General features: G+C 43.4%; 3 protein-coding genes across 10 annotated transcripts in view; 1 reads left to right on the top strand and 2 right to left on the bottom strand.

Moving 5' to 3' along the window:
- The window catches only part of LOC118393200 (prolactin-releasing peptide receptor-like), a 377,063-nt gene that overhangs the window by 170,712 nt on the left and 185,748 nt on the right, over nt 1–20,603 (bottom strand). The window lies entirely within an intron of this gene.
- LOC118393205 (vinexin-like) overlaps nt 1–20,603 on the top strand; it is a 52,464-nt gene that overhangs the window by 13,071 nt on the left and 18,790 nt on the right. For 4 of the 8 annotated variants that reach the window (XM_035785656.2, XM_035785655.2, XM_035785652.2 and 1 more), the window contains 8 exons: nt 9,345–9,422; nt 10,407–10,601; nt 10,926–11,004; nt 15,435–15,571; nt 15,817–15,880; nt 18,891–18,926; nt 19,029–19,110; nt 19,465–19,579. In XM_035785656.2, the coding sequence (XP_035641549.1) occupies nt 9,411–9,422; nt 10,407–10,601; nt 10,926–11,004; nt 15,435–15,571; nt 15,817–15,880; nt 18,891–18,926; nt 19,029–19,110; nt 19,465–19,579 (720 nt within the window). In that variant the 5' untranslated portion in view covers nt 9,345–9,410. Of the gene's footprint in view, nt 1–9,175; nt 9,239–9,344; nt 9,423–10,406; nt 10,602–10,925; nt 11,005–15,434; nt 15,572–15,816; nt 15,881–18,890; nt 18,927–19,028; nt 19,111–19,464; nt 19,580–20,603 lie in introns of those variants that run through there. The other 4 variants (XR_004827516.2, XR_004827515.2, XM_035785654.2 and 1 more) reach the window with 4 other exon arrangements.
- LOC127907260 (circumsporozoite protein-like) lies at nt 17,468–18,620 on the bottom strand. The gene is made up of 2 exons (XM_052461484.1): nt 18,104–18,620; nt 17,468–18,070 (listed from the first exon to the last, which is right to left on the bottom strand). Exons 1-2 carry the CDS (start codon nt 18,360–18,362, stop codon nt 17,835–17,837), a joined length of 495 nt encoding a protein of 164 aa, XP_052317444.1. The 5' UTR covers nt 18,363–18,620; the 3' UTR covers nt 17,468–17,834.

Below are 20,603 nucleotides of genomic sequence, written 5' to 3'. Positions count from 1 at the left end.
TCACTGCCTGGTACGGCAACTGCACTGCCCACAAACACAGGGCTCTTCAGAGGGTGGTGCGGTCTTAACATTGCCTGCCCTTCAGCACACCTACAGTACCCGATGTCACAGGAAGGCCAAAAAGATCATCAAGGACATCAACCACCCGAGCCACAGCCTACTCACTCTGCTATCATCCAGAAGGTGAGGTCAGTACAGGTGCATCAAAGCTGGGACCAAGAGACTGAAAAACTGCTTCTATCTCAAGGCCATCAGATTGTTAATTACAACCCGGTTACTCAACCCTGCGCCTTAGAGGCTGTTGGCCTATGTACATAGACATGAAATCACTGGTCACTTTAATAATGTTTGCATGCTGTTTTTCTCATTTCATATGTACATATTGTATTCTACTGTATTTTAGTCAATGCCACTCCGACATTGCTTGTCCTAATATTTATATATTTCTTAATTCCAATACAATTTGACTTAATAGCGGATGCAATTATAAATGCTTATAAAAGCTAGGGTGTATCATCCCTAAGGGCTCATTCAGGTATGGGTGCGTCGTGGGCACTGTTCAAAGGCATCTCTGTGCAAGACATCTGCAATTTAGCATGTTGGGGCACCGTCCATACCTTCATGAGGTTCTACCGACTGGACTTCACTGCACGCTCTTTGGCATGTACGTTGCTTAGTTTTGGGGCCTCTGAGGGTTGATTAGCTGGTTTTGGAGAGTATACCAATGCTACTTCAGTTTGCCATATCCCATACTGAGTGACCAAATGATTATTTGAAATGGTTTACTTAACGTAATCCTAGTTCTATGATTTATATGTGTGAGGTCTGTCTACGACACACATTGTATGATAGGAGTTCCTTATTGACCACATCCATTGAAGGCTTAACCCATAGTGAGTGACCTCACTCATATTGTCATAGAACCGGGGTTATGAACAGCAACCTTACGTTATTGGGTCGGTTCCTTGATCTTCGTCGACTACACACATCTATTGATGTGACCTATGGACTGTATTTGAACATCTCTTTTCTATTCAGTTACGCAGTTGCTATTCTGGGCCTTGAGGGAAAAGTCCCATAGATTTCCTGGGAGTCAGCAGCAGGGTGTGGTGAAGTTCAGTGACCCCATGCTGACTAACACTATTCTGACTCACTACATAATTATCCAATGTCCCTGTAACTAACACCAACTCTGTCTTCCTCTCTCTCTCTCTACAAAGTAGCATGTTGTCTCAACACAATCTAATTAGTCTACATGTCTCTGCTGATCTCTGTATCTAACAGCTGAGTTTGTGAACAACTACACTACATGACCAAAAGTATGTGGACATCTCATTCCACAATCAGGGGCATTAATATGGAATTGTTCTTCCCTTTGCTGCTATGACAGCCTCCACTTTTCTGTGAAGGCTTTCTACTAGATGTTGGAACATTGCTGCGGGGACTTGCTTCCATTCAGTCACAAGAGCATTAGTGAGGTCAAATCAAATTAAATGTTATTTTTTTGGTCAAATACATATGGTTAGCAGATGTTATTGCGAGTGTAGAGAAATAGTCGGGCACTGATGTTGGGTGATTAGGCCTGACTCACAGTCAGTGTTCTAATTCATCCCAAAGGTGTTCGATGGGGTTGAGGTCAGGGCTCTGTTGCAGGCCAGTCAAATTCTTCCACACCGATCTCGGCAAACAATTTCTGTATGGACCTCGCTTTGTGCATGGGGGCATTGTCATGCTAGAACAGGAAAGGGCCTTCCCCCAAACTTCAACCACAAAGTTGGAAGCACAGAATCGTCTAGAATGTAATTGTATGCTGTAGCGTTAAGATTTCCCTTCACCGGAACTATATCAAATCAAATGTTTTTTACCGTGAATGCAGTTCAAGAAATAGAGTTACTTACTAAATAAGCAATATACTAAATAAACTTAAGTTAAAAAATATATATCAAAAAGTAACACAAGAAAATGACATAACAATAACGAGGCTATATACAGGGGTATCAGTACTGAGTCAATGTGTGGGGATACAGGTTAATCAAGGTCATTTGTAAAGTGACAATGCATAGATAATAAGCAGCGAGTAGCAGCAGTGTCAATGTAAATAGTCCGGGTGGCCATTTGATTAATTTTTAGCAGTCTTATGGTTTGGGGGTAGAAGCTGTTAAGGAGCATTTTGGTCCTAGACTTGGCGCTCCGGTACCGCTTGCCATGCAATAGCAGAGAAAACAGTCTATGACATGGGGGAATCTTTGACAATTTTTGGGGCCTTCCTCTGACACTGCCTAGTATATAGGTCCTGAATGGCAGGAAGCTTGGTCCCAGTGATGTACTGGGCCATACGCACTATCCTCTGTAGCGCCTTACAGTCAGAGGCCAGGCAGTTTCCATACCAGGCGGTAATGTAACAGGTCAGGATGCTCTCGATGGTGCAGCTGTATAACTTTGAGGATCTGGGGACCCATGCCAATTTTTTTTTGTCTCCTGAGGGGGAATAGGTATTGTCGTGCCCACCTTCACATCTGTCTTGGTGTGTTTGGACCATGATAGTTCATTGGTGATGTTAATGGGGGCCTGTTTGGCCCTCCTTTTCCTATAATCCACGATTTGCTCCTTTGTCTTGCTCACATTGAGGGAGAGGTTGTTGTCCTGGCACCACACTGCCAGGTCTCTGACCTCCTCCCTATAAGCTGTCTTATCAATGTCGGTGATCAGGTCTACGGAGCACTGTTGTTTTGTCAGCAAACTTAATAATGATGGTGTTGGAGTTGTGCTTGGCCATGCAGAGAGTGTGATAACACGGTGCTCCGGAACAGCTGGTGCACTCATGCATGCTTCAGTGTTGTTTGCCTCAAAGCGCGCATAAAAGGCATTTAGTTCGTCTGGTAGGCTCACGTCACTGGGCAGCTCGCAGCTGGGTATCCCTTTATAGTCTGTAATATTTCTCAGGCCCTGCCACATCCGATGAGCGTCAGAGCCGGTGTAGTAGGATTCAATCTTAGTCCTGTATTGATGCTTTGCCTGTTTGATGGTTTGTCTGAGGGCATAGCGGGATTTCTTATAAGCGTCCAGATTAGTGTCCCGCTCCTTGAACGCGGCAGCGCTAGCCTTTAGCTCGATGAGGATGTAGGGGAAATATATTGCATTTGTGACAAATGTCCAAGGTGAATAGAGCACTCCAAACTATATGCAACTTAATCATGGTATCCAGAGTACAAGAAATATCTCGGAAGTTAAGTTCACAGACCTTTTTTCTTTTAGGAAAACGTTTGTCCTCCGTCCTCTTCCCTCCTCGAAAGCCTCCTTTTGGCGTGGTAGCTTAAGTGTATCCTCCCCAACACGGAACCCAAACCGGCTGCACGCATGCACCATCGTGCATAAATTTATTTTGTCCTCCTACACCAAACGCGATTACGACACGCAGGTTAAAATATCAAAACAAACTCTGAACCAATGACATTAATTTGGGGACAGGTCGAAAAGCATTAAACATGTATGGCAATTTAGCTAGTTAGCTTGCACTTGCTAGCTAATGTTAATTTGTCCTATTTAGCCAGCTTGCTGTTGATAGATAATTTGTTCTGGGATATAAACATTGAGTTGTTATTTTACCTGAAATGCACAAGGTCTTGTACTCCGACAATGAATCCACACATAAAACGGTCAACCGAATCATTTCTAGTCATCTCTCCTCCTTCCAGGCTTTTTCATCTTTGAATTTATATGGTGATCGCATCTAAACTTTCATTGTATTACCACGACAACCGGCAACAAAGTTCGTCTTTCAATCACCCACGTGGATATAACCAATAAGGAGATGGCACGTGGGTACCTGCTTCTATAAACCAATGAGGAGATGGGAGAGGTAGGACTTTCAGCGCGATCTGCATCAGAAATAGGAATTACTTCTATTTTAGCCCACGGCGTTGCAGATGCTCGTTGGCGCGCGCGAGCAGTGTGGGTGCAATAATTGAATAACATGGATTTCTAAATGTATTTTGTGACGGTCTGGTCAGCATGTGAGTCCTTCAACGAAGAGTTTTGAAATTTGCCACAGCCCCTTTGAATCAGCTTTTCCTGAAAACATTTAAAAATGATATGTTACTTATTCTGTTATCTATAACATTTCTTGCACTAGCTACATTTGTTTTTATCACTTTATACATTTATTTTGGGATTCCACCCTGTAAACACAATTTGCCTGATGATGCGCGATTGGAGAAGGAGAGTCTTGTTTTTTACAATCCCATTTTTGTCCAATTTCCCTCCAATTTCCCTCTCCTCACAGATATGTATTACTCATGTACTGCATATTGCATTTAGATTAGTAAAATTGTGTATTTTTATTTAATTATTCTATAGTTTACTGTTGGAGGAATCCCATCCATGGTGTTTGCACGTTTGTAATCCGATAAGAATGTGTGGGGTGTTCAAAGTCAACATATTCCAGCAAGCAGCAAGGTTCTGGAGCAGGATTTTTCACCAGATATCACAGCTGATTTTGCCTTATTAGGCTGTGTGGCAATCTAGGAGTGGGAATGTGTTCAGCTCTGGCTGATTTCTGAGTATTTAGTCTTCCATCCTCCATTAGGGAATGAGAACGGTGGAGGCCAAATGCACAGATACAGAGAAAAGCATACGGTGGAGATACTTTTAGCTACGGTTTTTATTTTAAATGTTAATGTTGCTTTGCCAAAGATACTAAAAAGACCTTGGCTGGAATTCTATGGAAGCGATATTGTTACTGCCGCAATTGGAAGTGCATTTGAAGTAATGTGGTAAATCAGGCAATGTTAAAGACATGCCACACTGGATTCAGACGTCAGTTCAACGTCTAGTTTTCATTTACAACTAATGTGAATTCAACGGGGGAAAAAGTTAGGTGTCAAAAGACGAAATGCCCTTAAATTTAAGACTTTTCGCTAATCCAATCAGTTTTCCACAGTGATACAATGTTTTCACAGATTTTTGTTGGTTGAGATTATGTGGAAACAATGTTGATTCAACCAGTTTTTGCCCAGTCGGGTTCTGGTATTTTGGCAACTAAGAAAGTATTTTTTAAACCTTCTGCTTTGGGCTGGATGTGTCAATGTGTAGTTTATATTTATTTTTTATTTCACCTTTATTTGACCAGGTAGGCTAGTTGAGAACAAGTTCTCATTTACAACTGAGACCTGGCCAAGATAAAGCAAAGCAGTTCGACACATACAACAACACAGAGTTACACATGGATTAAACAAACATACAGTCAACAATATAGTAGAAAAGTATATATACAGTGTGTGCAAATGAGGTAAGATACGGGAGGTAAGGCAATAAAATAGGCCATAGTTGAGAGGTAATTACAAAATAGCAATTAAACACTGGAGTGATAGATGTGCAGAAGATGAATGTGCAAGTAGAGATACTGGGATGCAAAGGAGCAAAATAAATAAATAAATTACAGTATGGGAATGAGGTAGTTGGATAGGTTATTTACAGATGGGCTATGTAAATGTAAAGCTGGTGCTTGAAGTTAGTGACGGAGACATGAGTCTACAGCTTCAGTGAGTCTACAGCTTCAGTGATTTTTGCAGTTTGTTCCAGTCATTGGCAGCAGAGAACTGGAAGGAAAGGCAAAGGAGGAATTGGCTTTGGGGGTGACCTGACCAGTGAAATATACCTGCTGGGTGGGCGCTGCTATGGTGACCAGTGAACTCAGATAAGGTAGGGCTTTACCTAGCAAAGACTTGTAGATGACCTGGAGCCAGTGGATTTGGCGACGAGTATGAAGCGAGGGCCAGCCAACGCGAGCGTACAGGTCGCAGTGGGGGGTAGTATATATATATGCATAATCTATGAGTGGAATTACTCTCTTACCTCAAAAAGCCATGAAATCCCAAGTTTGAAAGCGACAGCTTCTTGAAACTGTGCCGTGCCATTTTCCCTACATTTGCCCTCACGTGGGCCAGCTCCCTAGCAATGTAAGTTCTAGCTAATGAGCTTCATCCCCTCGCATTTGAGTGACAGCTAGCAAGAGGCTTTCCCAGCAGGATCCAATGAGGTTGCAGGGCAGGCCCAACGTCTCAGTGGACACAGCAGAGAGAGCAAGAGATCAATGACGTGGTGCACATATCTGCACATATGTGACATAGTACGCAGTTTTCGGGGACCACTTTTGGTTTGTAAGTGCTACTTTCAGAACTACTGGCTAAAAAGTATGCAAAAGTACCGGAGAATATCTTTAAATGAGACTTTTCTAATAAATGCATGCATTTTTGCAGTGCATGAGTTACTTGTGCCTATGTGGTATCCAGTGGGGGTGGGTGTGCCACAGTGGCTGTTTGACTTGATCCCTCCCTCAGAGTAGATATTGTAGTGGTGTTTGTTTGTGAACTGAGAGGATTTTTGTCTTCAACTGTTTTCTTTCCAAGTCTGTCACAAAACAGTTTGCATGTTGATGTCACGTCCTGACCTTTGTTCCTTTGTTATGTCTCTATTTTTGGTTTGGTCAGGGCGTGAGTTGGGGTGGGAATTCTATGTTTTGTATTTCTGTGTTTGGCCTGGTATGGTTCCCAATCAGAGGCAGCTGTCTATATCGTTGTCTCTGTCTGATTGAGAACCATACTTAGGTAGCCTGTTCCCACCTGTGTTTATGGGTATTTGTTCTGTTTTGTGTGTCTTCACCTTACAGAACTGTTTCATTTCGTTCACGCTCTATCTTTGTTGTTTTTTGGTTATTGCAGTGTTCAGTTTATTTATTAAAATTAACATGGACACTTACCACGCTGCGTTTTGGTCTGATCCTTCCTATTCCTCATCCGAGGAGGACAACGATCGTTACAGTTGATCCCACTCTTAATTGATCATGATTAGATACAGTATGTCTCTCCTGCGATAACACAATTTATAATATTTATACATGAAAAGAAGAAACAAAAGACAGCCCTATTACTCCAGCGATTGACGTTAAGACCTGAATGGCAGCAGTGTTTGGAACAAAAAGGAGCTCAGTTGTTTGCCATTTTGGAGTATTAGATTAAACAGTCCTCCTGTGTGGAATGGCTGTTTGTCTAAAATGTCAATGCATCTGAGAGATGGGATCTCAGAGTGAATGTCAAAACACAGAGCATCACAAAGAACCAGCCCTGAGGGTCATAATGACCACAGAGTTTCGAGAAACCAACATGATGTCAAATCTATAATGCTGCCTGCCCTAAAGGCCATTGGAAGTGTGAGTATTTATGTTGAAATACCACAGATACAACAACCAGAAGGCCGAACTAGTTTACACTGTTGGAAAATTTGATATACTGGTACAGTGTCCCTCACATAAACATCATAGATAAGGATCCCCTTATTTTCCCTCTCATGTAATCTGGTTTATCCGGACGTGAGGAGTCAGAGAATGACATCATTGTCTGGAACCAGGAACACTGCTTGGCTCTCTCTGCTACATTGGGTCCTGTGTTGTACCACTGTTTACACACAGAGTGCATATATCTGTCTTTGAGCACTGACCATAATGATTACAGTCTCTAATGTTCAGTTACATGGGCCACATGGAAAAAACCCATCAACCCAAATACTGTTGGACAGCTCTCAACCTTACCTGGCCAAGGCCCAAATTGGAGAAAGTTCACCTTTAGAATCATGTATCAATTCTCAAGTCCCATTGTATCATTTGTAGAGGTTTTCAGGTCTTGAGTTTCCATGCCAACTCTGTTATTATGTTTTGAGCCACTGTAGAGGAGAGGTGCCTCCAACGAGAGTCCCCATCTCCTTCATGTAGAAACAGCTCTCCTAATAGGATTTTCCAAGGTACCGGTGATTAGGACGTGACTTCAGTCTGACATAGCTCACTTTCTCTACACTGTCCATTCTCACATATCTCTTTGCTTTATGTTATGGAAGAGTTTCGGGAGACTTGTGACTCATTGTGATTGTTTTGAATGGCCTCTGCTGTGGTAACAGAGAAAGGAGGATAACACAACTTTCCTCTTCCAGAATGCCTGGACAATGGGTTTATGGAATCTCAGTCAACTCTGCTCAGGACAGTTTGGATTTATGCGAGAAAAAGTTGTTCGGCAGATGACTAATGACTTAGAGATTAAATGTTAAATCTTCCATGCAACGTTTTCTAGACAGTAATGCTATTTTCATCTGGAATGAGTTCACTCATCTTTCTGTGCTCTTCTGCCGGGAAGTGTATCAAGGTTCAGATCTCTGGGAGTGATTCTCAGCATGCATAACGAATTAACCAATAACTGTTGTGAAAGTGGAAAAGCTGTTTGTTGCTGGAAATACACTGTGCTAAAAATATTAGGAACGCCTTCCTAATACCGAGTTGCACGCCCTTTTGCGCTCAGAACAGCCTAAATTCATCAGGGCATGGACTCTACAAGGTGTTGAAAGCGTTCCACAGGGATGCTGGCCCATGTTGACTTCAACGCTTTTCCCAGTTGTGTCAAGTAGGTGTGTCCTTTGGGTGGGGGACCATTCTTGATACACATGGGAAACTGTTGAGCGTGAAAAACCCAGCAGCGTTGCAGTTCTTGACACACTCATACCTGTCACGCCCGCTCCCACTCCTCCCCCCTGGCGCTCGAGGGCGCCAGGCTCCCCAGCATTACGCATCCTGCCACCATCAGTACGCACATCTGCCTTTCCCCGTCACGCGCATCATCAGCGTATTATTGGACTCACCTGGACTTAATCACCTGTTTATTACCTCCCCTATATTTGTCAGTTCCCCATCTCTTTCCCCCGCTGCTGCATTGATTGTCGTTGTTTTGCCCGTGTGCTGACGCTGCGCCTGTCTTGTTTCATGTCTGTTCCTTATTGAATGTTGACTCCCCGTATCTGCTTCTCATCTCCGGCGTCGGTCCTTACAATACCGGTACACCTGGTACCTACTACCATACGCCGTTCAAAAGCACTTCAATCTTTTGTCTTTCCCATTCACATAATCCATGTCTTATTTGTTTCAAGACTTGAAAATCCTTATTTAACCTGTCTCCTTCCCTTCATCTACACTGATTGAAGTAGACTTAACAGGTGACATCAATTAGGGATCATAGCTTTCACCTGGATTCCCCTGGTTGAATGACATTCTATGTTGCTTTCATTATTGCATCTCCTGAGCTTTTTGGTCAGTTCCTTATCGGTCTTCAATACTTCGACGTGACCCAGCTCAGAGGCATAATGCAATTGTCTCTGGATTAAGAGGGAATTGACTATGAATCTCTTTGTCTCCTTTGGGGGTGTAAGAGAATATGCTGCTGTGATGTGATTGGTCTCTGTGTGTGAGTAAGCATGACATCAATTATTGGTCATGATCTAACCTTTTATGTGTGTTTTGTTTATCTCAGGTGGATACTTTGGCATCTGCACAAAGATTTGGACATCCGAGACTATCCAGGACCATAACAGATGACATGAAGTCTCAGGTACAGGCATTTTGGCATGCTCCCTAACTCACAAATAATTTAGAATGTAAGACACACAGGAAGAGCGCTAGATCCTTAGTAGATCTGAATTATATGAAATAATATATTCAGGCAGACTCAAAGCATTGAAGGTTTGCTAGAGAAGTTAAAAAGAAAAAGATTTGCTCTGTCAGAGCCAATAATTGTTATCTTTGAAGTCTGCTTTGGCAGAGTTGGCATGAACAGCACACAGAGGGAGGCCTTTTAAATATGCTAAACAACAAGGAAAAACACTAACACGTACAAGGTAGAATGAAAATAACAGCTATTTATGGACGGGCTAGAATTTCCATGAAAATGCCCCAGTCCTGGCTCCACAATGACATCTCTCTGATTTAACTAGATACAGTTTCACCCTGTGTAAGAGGCACAGGAACTTCCCATGACCCCCAGAGTCCACACTGGAGAGCTCAAATGCCCCCCCTTATGCATTCAAACACACAGGAGTTGGATGGGTGGTTTTGGGCAGCAAGTGGGGGCGGACCCACTATGGAAAGGAAGAGAGCAGGGTAGGGCTTTGGGAGCATCGCTAACGGTGGTGCACTTTCACTGTGGTCAACATCAGCAACCCCTTTCCAACCCCCTCGTCCTGGGCCACGCCCCCTGGTTGGAGAATACGCAGCCCAGCTGAATGGATGGTTAATGGGTTTATAATGTGCCTCTCCTATTTCAGCCCCCTGATTTAGGTCCTGAATGGGCCTTTTCTCCAGCCTCTGCAAGGAAGATGATGAAGTGGATGGAACAGCACTTCCTTCTGCTACTCTGCTTTAGTTAAATTTGAGGCCTTTTCACCGGGAGAGAGAGAGAGAGAGAGACAGAAAGACAAATGAACATAAACATTCACAGAGAGACAGAAGGGTGAAATGATAATCTCAACATGACATGACCCACTGACAACATGACATGGCTGTATTTAGATATAGTGTTCTACTGTCTCTCCTTTAGCATCGTGTGGAAGTCCGGGACCATCTGAATGGCTCTTGTATCGTCTTCTCTGATGATGGTCCCTCCTCCAGTCAGCAGCATCACCTGTCCCCTCCAGACCTGACCCAGGAGGTGGTGGTCATCTCCCCGGAGCTCCCCACCCCCCCTCTCAGCCCCTTCCGTTCCACAAGACTGCCACCTGTGGAGCAAATTAAGGTAAGCAACACTCTCAAGGAGATACAACTGGTTATTGTAGGACTGCAATGATATAACAGCCGTTTGTCTGAGGTTACTGGTTGGGTTAGGGTTGGAGACCACATGTCATATTCATCAGACAGCTGCTTCTTCCTGTGGAATTGTCTAGGAATGGAATGTACTGGATATTGATAGTGGTCCTGTCTTTGTGTTGGATAATGCAATATATGCTAATGTATCCTGCACTACACACTAAGTTGTTAATTTTCCATTTGACTGCGACAATACTCAGTCAAATGCTCTCCAACTAATGCTAATATTGGACTGACTGGGTTTCCATCCTAGGTCTCCGAGGTCAATGGGGGTGGCCCTCTTACTGACCCCCTTCGTTTTGGATCATACTATGGCCCTGCTCAATCAAATGGTAAGATTATAATTTCAAGACAATTCTAATATAGAGCATCACAGTTTGATTTAAATAGGTATTATGTTTAACCTGTCCCCCCCAACATTCCACTGAAAAGGCAGCGTGGGAAATTCCAAAATATTTTGTAGAAATATTTAACTTTCACACATTAACAAGTCCAATACAGCAAATGAAAGAATAAACATCTTGTTAATCTAACCATCATGTCCGATAAAAAAAAAAATTAAATAAGTTTTACAGCGAAAACACAACATATATTTGTTAGATCATCACCAAATCCAAAAAAACACACAGCCATTTTTCCCAGCCAAAGATAGTCACAAAAGCAGAAATAGAGATACAATTAATCACTAACCTTTGACAATCTTCATCAGATGGCACTCATAGGACATCATGTTACACAATACATGCACTGCTAGAAACCTGCAAAATGACCTCCAGCAGGCCACAAATGTGCATGTGTCTGCTCAAACGGTCAGACACAGACTCCATGAGGGTGATTATGAGGGCCCGATGTCCACAGGTGGGGGTTGTGCTTACAGCCCAACACCGTGCAGGACGTTTGGCATTTGCCAGAGAACACCAAGATTGGCAAATTCGCCATTGGCGCCCTGTGCTCTTCACAGATGAAAGCAGGTTCACACTGAGCACGTGACAGACATGACAGAGTCTGGAGATGCCGTGGAGAACGTTCTGCTGCCTGCAACATCCTCCAGCATGACCGGTTTGGCAGCGGGTCAGTCATGATGTGGGGTGGCATTTCTTTGGGGCCCTCCATGCCCTCCATGTGCTCGCCAGAGGTAGCCTGACTGCCATTAGGTACCGAGATGAAATCCTCAGACCCCTTGTGAGACCATATGCTGGTGCGGTTGGCCCTGCGTTCCTCCTAATGCAAGACAATGCTAGACCTCATGTGGCTGGAGTGTGTCAGCAGTTCCTGCAAGAGGAAGGCATTGATGTCATGGACTGGCCCGCCCGTTCCCCAGACCTGAATCCAATTGAGCACATCTGGGACATCATGTCTCGCTCCATCCACCAACGCCACGTTGCACCACAGACTGTCCAGGAGTTGGCGGATGCTTTAGTCCAGGTCTGGGAGGAGATCCCTCATGAGACCATCCGCCACCTCATCAGGAGCATGCCCAGGCGTTGTAGGGAGGTCATACAGGCACGTGGAGGCCACACACACTACTGAGCCTCATTTCGACTTGTTTTAAGGACATTACATCAAAATTGGATCAGCCTGTAGTGTGGTTTTCCACTTTAATGTTGAGTGTGACTCCAAATCCAGACCTCCACGGGTTGATAAATTTGATTTCCATTGATCATTTTTGTGTGATTTTGTTGTCAGCACATTCAACTATGTATAGAAAAAAGTATTTAATAAGAATATTTCATTCATTCAGATCTAGGATGTGTTATTTTAGTGTTCCCTTTATTTTTTTGAGCAGTGTATATATCCAATAACATTCCAACCTGAGGATTTGGTTTTTGTCTACAGAGTAATGGAACGTATGGCGATATCATGACAAATGTGCCTGACCAGGAACTGGCATTCTGCCAGACCACTGACTCAAATAGCCCCCATCCGGACCCACACACTAGAGGTTTCATTCCACGTTCTACTGACTGTTGACATCTAGTGGACGGCGTAGGACGTGCAAACAGATCCATATCTTACTGGGATGTGAATAGGCGATGAGTTGAAAATCAACCAGCCCCAGAATTTCCACTTCCTGTTTGGAAGTTTGCCTGCCATATGAGTTCTGTTATACTCACAGACATAATTCAAACAGTTTTAGAAACGTCAAAGTGTTTTCTATCCAATAATAATATGCATATATTAGCATCTGGGACAGAATAGGAGGCAGTCCACTATGGGCACGCAATTCATCCAAAGTGAAAATGCTGCCCCCTATCCCTAAAACTTTAAAGCTGCAATATGTCACTTTTTGGGCAAACCGACCAAATTCACAAAGAAATGGTTTGTTATAAATCTGTCATAAATCTGTCATTCTCATTGCAAGCAAGTCTAAGAAGCAGTAGATTGGTTCCATGTGCGCTTTTTCTATGCTTCCAGTTATTAACTTTTGTTTTTGAGTCGTTTACTTTCGGTATTGTACACCAGCTTCAAAATGCTGAAAATAAATGTCACGATCGTTTGTGGAAATAACTGACCAAGGCGCAGCATACGTAGAGTTCCACATGTTTATTCGGAATGAAACTCACAAAAAATATAAACAGCAAACTAAACGTGAAGCTAATTGCGTGCTCACAGGCAACTAACAACGATAGACAGCTGCCTCTGATTGGGAACCATACCAGGCCAACATAGAAATAGAAAAACTAGAGTACCCACCCTAGTCACACCCTGACCTAACCAAATTAGAGAATAAAAGGTCAGGGTGTGATAATACAATATTTTTGTTTATGGAAAATATACAGTACCAGTCAAAAGTTTGGACACACCTACTCATTCAAGGGTTTTTCTTTATTTTTACTATTTTCTACATTGCAAAAAACTATGAAATAACACAAACTGAAACGTTTAGTAACCCAAAAGTGTTAAATAAATCAAAATATATTTTAGATTTAGATTCTTCAAAGTAGCCTCCCTTTGCCTTCATGACATCTTTGCACACTCTTGGCATTCTCTCAACCAGCGTCATGAGGAATGCTTTTCCAACAGTCTTGAAGGAGTTCCCACATAAGCTTAGCAGTTGTTGACTGCTTTTTCTTAATTAACTCAGTGTTCCAACTCATCCCAAACCATCTCAATTGGTTTGAGGTCAGGTGTTTGGGGAGGCAAGGTCATCTGATGCAGCACCTTCACTCTCCTTCTTGGTCAAATAGCCCTTACACAGCCAGGAGGTGTGTTTTGGGTCATTGTCCTGTTGAAAAACAAATGGTAGTCCCACTAAGCGCAAACCAGATGGGATGACATATCGCTACAGAATACTGTGGTAGCCATGCTGGTTAAGTGTGCCTAGAATTCTAAATCAATTACTGATAGTGTCACCAGCAAAGCACACCCACGCCATTTCACCTCCTCCTCCATGCTTCATGGTGGAACCACACATGCGGAGATAATCCGTTCACCTACTCTGCATCTCACATAGACACGGCAGTTGGAAACCAAAAATCTCAAATCAGACCAAAAGACAAATTTCCACCGATCTAATGTCCATTGGCCGTGTTTCTCTTCTTCTTATTGATGTCCTTTTAATAGTGGTTTCTTTGCAGCAATTCAACCATGAAGGCTTGATTCACGCAGTCTCCTCTGTACAGTTGATGTTGAGATGTGTCTGTTACTTGAACTCTGTGAGGCATTTATTTGGGCTGCAATCTGAGGTGCAGTTAACTCTAATGACTGACCTTCATGTCTTAAAGTAATGATGGACTGTCATTTCTCTTTGCTTATTCGAGCTGTTCTTGCCATATTATGGACTTGGTCTTTTACCAAATAGGACCTTGTCACAACACAACTGATTGGCTCAAACACATTAAGAAGGAAAGAAATTCCACAAATTAATTTAATTTGGCACACCATTTAACAATGCACACCTGTTAATTGAAATGCATTCCAGGTGACTACCTCGTGAAGCTGGTTGTGAGAATGTCAAGAGTGTGCAAAGCTGTCATGAAGGCAAAGGGTGGCTACTTTGAATAATCTAAAATATAACATATTTTGATTTGTTTAAAACTTTTTTTCTGGTTACTACATGATTCCATGTGTTATTTAATAGTTTTGATGTCTTCACTATTATTCTGCAATGTAGAAAATAGTAAAAATAAAGAAAAACCCTTGAATGAGTAGGTGTGTCCAAACTTCTGACTGGTACTGTATTTCACAGTGGTTTAGATGGTACAACACTAGACTTGCTTGTTTTGTCAGATAAACTGAAGCTAGGCAAACAATTAGAATTTTAGCAACCAGGAAATGGCGGAGTGATTTCTGCATAGTGCATCTTAAAGTGACAAATTTTATGGGATCTTTGGTGAAAGTAGTACCCTCAAGGGAGACATGACTAATACTGTATGTGATGTAGTCTCTTCCCAGTGTTTAGGCCAAGTAGAGCATGGGTTGAATCTTGTGCTAAAATATTTTTTCATGTGTCAAAGCTTTATGTACCAATGAAGGACAGATCTTTTTTATAACCAGCTTCAATCAAGCCTTTACAATCATGTTATTATCACCCTAAAATAAATGATATGATGTAGGATATTAACCACACAATTAACAAAAGTGTTTCATAAATTAAATCAAACTCCATTTCACAGTGGCACTCTGTGGCCACCCAGTGGCAATGATGGTGAAGGCAGCTTGAATGTTCATACTGTTACTCAGCTGAAATGTAGAAGAAGAATGAGGACAGTCTAAACTGCCTTTGATAACAGACCTGTGCTGTCCTCTCTCTCTGTAACAGGGGGTCTGTCTAATGGAGTCCAGACCAGGGGCTCTTCCACTCTGCCGCGGAGGGTTGCTACGAGGGAGGAGCGCCTTATCAAATTCTCTGGGATCGGCCCAGTGGATGAGACAGGGATGCCCATCGCCTCCAGATCAGTAAGATACACACAGTGTACAGCAACATTCGTCAGTGGAACTCAAGAGTCACTATACACATATGGTCCTAGGGCGCAGAGTTTATCCTAAATTGGTCACTCACACAGAAAAAACTCCTTGGTCTGCTCCTAGTTGTCATTTATGTGGAGCCAAAATGTCCTAATTTATGTACTCTGAAACTTCTGAGTCTACAAACTTCTATGTCTACAAACATGTTTTTGTCATTTTCCCTTTTCTCACACCAGAGTGTGAACCAGCCCAAAGACTGGTACAGGAGCATGTTCAGACAGATCCACAAGAAGCCAGAAGGTATGACCCCTCCTCCCTCGCCCCTTCTCTCACACACACCAGCCCACACACACAATTCCTTTCTGTCAATGTCAACCTCCAGAAAGCTGATCCAGGGTGCAGATTATTCCAAGGAGAGAGAGGAGAGAACGCTCAAGCCATTTTGATATCTATACCCAGTCATTCCAACTTCTCTACATATCTAACTCCATCTTACATCTTTCATACCGGTCCTCATCTCCAGTTGTATATCAGTAGTCTATTCCTTTATACCGGTCCTTATCTCCAGTTGTATATCAGTAGTCTATTCCTTTATACCGGTCCTTATCTCCAGTTGTATATCAGTAGTCTATTCCTTTATACCGGTCCTTATCTCCAGTTGTATATCAGTAGTCTATTCCTTTATACCGGTCCTTATCTCCAGTTGTATATCAGTAGTCTATTCCTTTATACCGGTCCTTATCTCCAGTTGTATATCAGTAGTCTATTCCTTTATATCTCCAGTTGTATATCAGTAGTCTATTCCTTTATACCGGTCCTTATCTCCAGTTGTATATCAGTAGTCTATTCCTTTATACCGGTCCTTATCGCCAGTTGTATATCAGTAGTCTATTCCTTTATACCGGTCCTTATCGCCAGTTGTATATCAGTAGTCTATTCCTTTATACCGGTCCTTATCGCCAGTTGTATATCAGTAGTCTATTCCTTTATACCGGTCCTTATCGCCAGTTGTATATCAGTAGTCTATTCCTTTATACCGGTCCTTATCGCCAGTTGTATATCAGTAGTCTATTCCTTTATACCGGTCCTTATCTCCAGTTGTATATCAGTAGTCTATTCCTTTATACCGGTCCTTATCTCCAGTTGTATATCAGTAGTCTATTCCTTTATACCGGTCCTTATCGCCAGTTGTATATCAGTAGTCTATTCCTTTATACCGGTCCTTATCGCCAGTTGTATATCAGTAGTCTATTCCTTTATACCGGTCCTTATCGCCAGTTGTATATCAGTAGTCTATTCCTTTATACCGGTCCTTATCGCCAGTTGTATATCAGTAGTCTATTCCTTTATACCGGTCCTTATCGCCAGTTGTATATCAGTAGTCTATTCCTTTATATCGGTCCTTATCTCCAGTTGTATATCAGTAGTCTGTTCATGGTTATGTGTATGCTTGGTGATACTCAGGGTGAGATGACCGGAATGTCCAGGATGGATCTTGGTTTAAAACTGATTCTCAGGTGTCACCACTCTCCAAGCAGTTGGCTTTTAAACCCCAACAGGTATCACAGCTACTGATCTTTCCTCAGAGGCCCAGTCCCACCACTGTGGGAGTGTAATATTGTGTATGATCAGGCACCAACCTGATTATTGTGCAGGTGATGGATTCTTTTGACAGACCACAAACTATTTGCACTACTCACATATCAAAGATGATGGCATTGGAATGCAACAACTGAATAGAATATAGCATCATAATAATGAGTTAAAAGTTTGAGATCACAAATCAACAGAGTAAATGTGGGGATGTTCCTCATCTACATGACCGTGTCACATATACTCCCTCTACGGTGCTCGAGTTCATCAGGCTGCTCATTATTACGCACACCTGTCACCATTGTTACGCATATCAGCGCATCAATAGACTCATCTGGACTCAATCACTTGCCTGATTACCTTCCCTATATATGTCACTCCCTTTGGTTCTTTCCCTAGGCGTTATTGTTTCATGTATGAACGCTACTCATGTTTCTTGTTTTGTTCCTTGTGTTATTATTAAAAGTCACTCCCTGAACTTGCTTCCCGACTCCCAGTGTACACGTGACAGAATAACGCCTCACAATCAGGGAGATTTTTGTTTTGTTTTTTGTGAGTGTAGATGACGTCATATTTGAGGGCCACTACCGGAGCTACCGAGGATGCCTCAGCTGGCTCATCAGGTTCACAAGATTTGGTTAGCTCGGCAGGCTCCAATGCCTCAGGCTCCCCCGCCTCGGGCCGGTTCGTCACGTCGGGCTCCCCCGCCTCGGGCCGGTTCGTCATGTCGGGCTCGGGCCGGTTCGTCACGTCGGGCTCCCCCGCCTCGGGCCGGTTCGTCACGTCGGGCTCCCCCGCCTCGGGCCGGTTCGTCACGTCGGGCTCCCCCGCCTCGGGCCGGTTCGTCACGTCGGGCTCCCCCGCCTCGGGCCAGTTCGTCACGTTGGGCTCCCCCGCCTCGGGCCGGTTCGTCACGTCGGGCTCCCCCGCCTCGGGCCGGTTCGTCAAGTCGGGCTCCCCCGCCTCGGGCCGGCTCGTCAGCTTCCCGCGCCTCAGCCGGCTCGTCAGGTTCCCGCGCCTCGGCCGAAGTGTCCGACCTGCTCCTCGGGACCGTCCCTCTGGTCGGTGTCCTGCGGCTGGAGCTGCTCATAAGGGAGGAGGTACTATCATGTATACTCCCTCTCCGGCACTTGAGGTCGTCAGGCTGCTCATTATTACACACACCTGTCACCATCGTTACGCGCATCATCAGACTCACCTGGACTCAATCACCTGCCTGATTACCTTCCCTATATATGTCTCTCCTTTTGGTTCTTTCCCTAGGCGTTATTTGGGGCTCCCGAGTGGTGCAGCAGTCTAAGGCACTGCATCTCAGTGCTAGAGGCGTCACTGCAGACACCCTGGTTTTAATCTAGGCTGTATCACAAGCGGCTGTGATTGGGAGTCCCATAGGGCGCAGCACAATTGACCCAGCGTCGCCCAGGTTTGGCCGGTGTAGGCCGTCATTGTAAATAAGAATTTGTTTCTAACTGGCTTGCCTGGTTAAATAAATGTTAAATATATATATTTGTATTGTTTCTGTTCTGTGTTTCATGTCTGTACGCTACTCATGTTTCTTGTTTGTTCCTTATGTTATTTATTATTAAGTCACTCCCTGAACTTGTTTCCCGACTCCCAGCGTACATGTTACAGACCTCCTCTCAATGGGGGGAGGGCTTACTATGATTACTGTTATCTAAATCCCTGTTTCTCTTTGCTGTCTTTGCCCATTTGATAGAAACTGACGAGGACTCTGAGCGATGGTCTGCTGAAAGTGAGTGCAGAGGAAATCTCAGGTTTCATGTTCTGAACTGTAACAAATCTACTCTATTTAGATGACCAGTATTTCCTAACACTCATTTCTACTGATCTTAAGGGAGCCGGGCCCTCGCTGCTGACTCAGCCAGTGGGCAGGAGACTCTGACCCATATGGACAATTATGGAGCCCTCCCTGACTGGTGAGACCGAGAGACTGATGAAGGCGACTGTGCGAGTTCATGTTCAACCTCCTTATTTAAAACAACAGTAGAATTCCTGTTGAGAATGTTAAGATGTGTTTGTTTCTACTACTGTATAACCATGACTAAGTTCACAGCACATCAGACGCATGTGATCAGTCATTGTGAAACACGAGGTACATGCAACTTGGGTGAATGGCTATATGTGTGAATTCTAACCCAGTCCAAATGCAAGGAGTTGGGGGAGAGACAAAAACAAGTGCCGGATAGACAAGTTTGGATCTGTTCCTACAGGCACTGACAATGAATCCATGATTTAAGTTGTTTGCGTGTATGTTGGGGATTGTGTTTCAGGAGTGAGCTTGGGGTTAAAGATACGCTTTCAGACCGATGGGGGCACCCTCCACAGCCCAGGAGCATATTTGACTTTGAGCCTGGACAGAGCACCACATCAGAGGTCCAGAGTCAGGTAAAGCCTCACCCTTGTGAATTGAACATGCAGCATTACTACACACTGGAATTTAGATGGCACCTGGACATAGTGTTTCTGTTGAACGGTAGCACTGTTGCACATATTTTCTTGAAGTTAGATTGAAAATTGATGATTGTAAAACAACTTGTTTTTCATTGAAGTTTTCAAAAGATTTGTGACTTTGCCTCAGAACTATGTGCTGTATTCACTAGTGTGGGGGTGGGCTGCCCTCAAGAGCTACTTGTGACAGCGTTCACCTAATCTTTTTCCTATGAGGATTAGTTTGTGTCAATACCCTGGAATGCCTCTCAGCTGAGAGCACAATGAAAATAAGCCTCCAGGCGTTTTTATGTTCATTTTTAATGTATGTAATGTTGTCTCAAGCTACGACTTTTAATGATCTAATGAATTCAATCAATCAAGCATCTCACGCCAGGTATTCAGGAACTTGTTAATGCGGTCACTGGTACAATGGCACACCCACACCAGGTGTATTTCCGGTTTCCTTCTTAATTGCGAGAATTTTTTGGAACAAGCAAAATAACATGAAGAAAGTGTTTGTTTACCATGAACTGCCGTGAACTACCGGGTGGTCAACAGTGTTAGTATTGCTGTTTGTGATGCATGTGTTCCCTGGGTAATTTATTATCTTACTAAAATAAATAAGGTAACTCTTTTAACTGCCCATACATGTTTGTGTGTGTGTGAGTGTGAGGCCCTGTGAGCACTGAATGTCTGTTAAAATACCTTGAATGATTTAGAGTGGACTGTGTTTGTCTGGGCTGAAGTTATGAATGGCTCTTGTCACCACGTCCCAGATCTGGTGCAAATTGAGCCTGGCGTCTCATAATGGGAAGAAAATAAAGCTTTGTTTCCAATCTGCCACAGTAGAGTCCCCCACGGGGCCAGGCGTCTTGTGATACTGATTATGCCTGTTAACCTCTTGTGGTGTGTAATGCTTCACAGCGTGGAGGCTTATTGCATTTCCTCAGGAGGTCATAGCTTGGATTCCTCTAGATTA

Source organism: Oncorhynchus keta, chromosome 14 (genome assembly GCF_023373465.1).
Source record: "Oncorhynchus keta strain PuntledgeMale-10-30-2019 chromosome 14, Oket_V2, whole genome shotgun sequence".
NCBI lineage: Eukaryota > Metazoa > Chordata > Actinopteri > Salmoniformes > Salmonidae > Oncorhynchus > Oncorhynchus keta.
The sequence above is the reverse complement of the archived record's forward strand: the minus strand, read 5'-3'. Positions and strand labels throughout refer to the sequence as shown.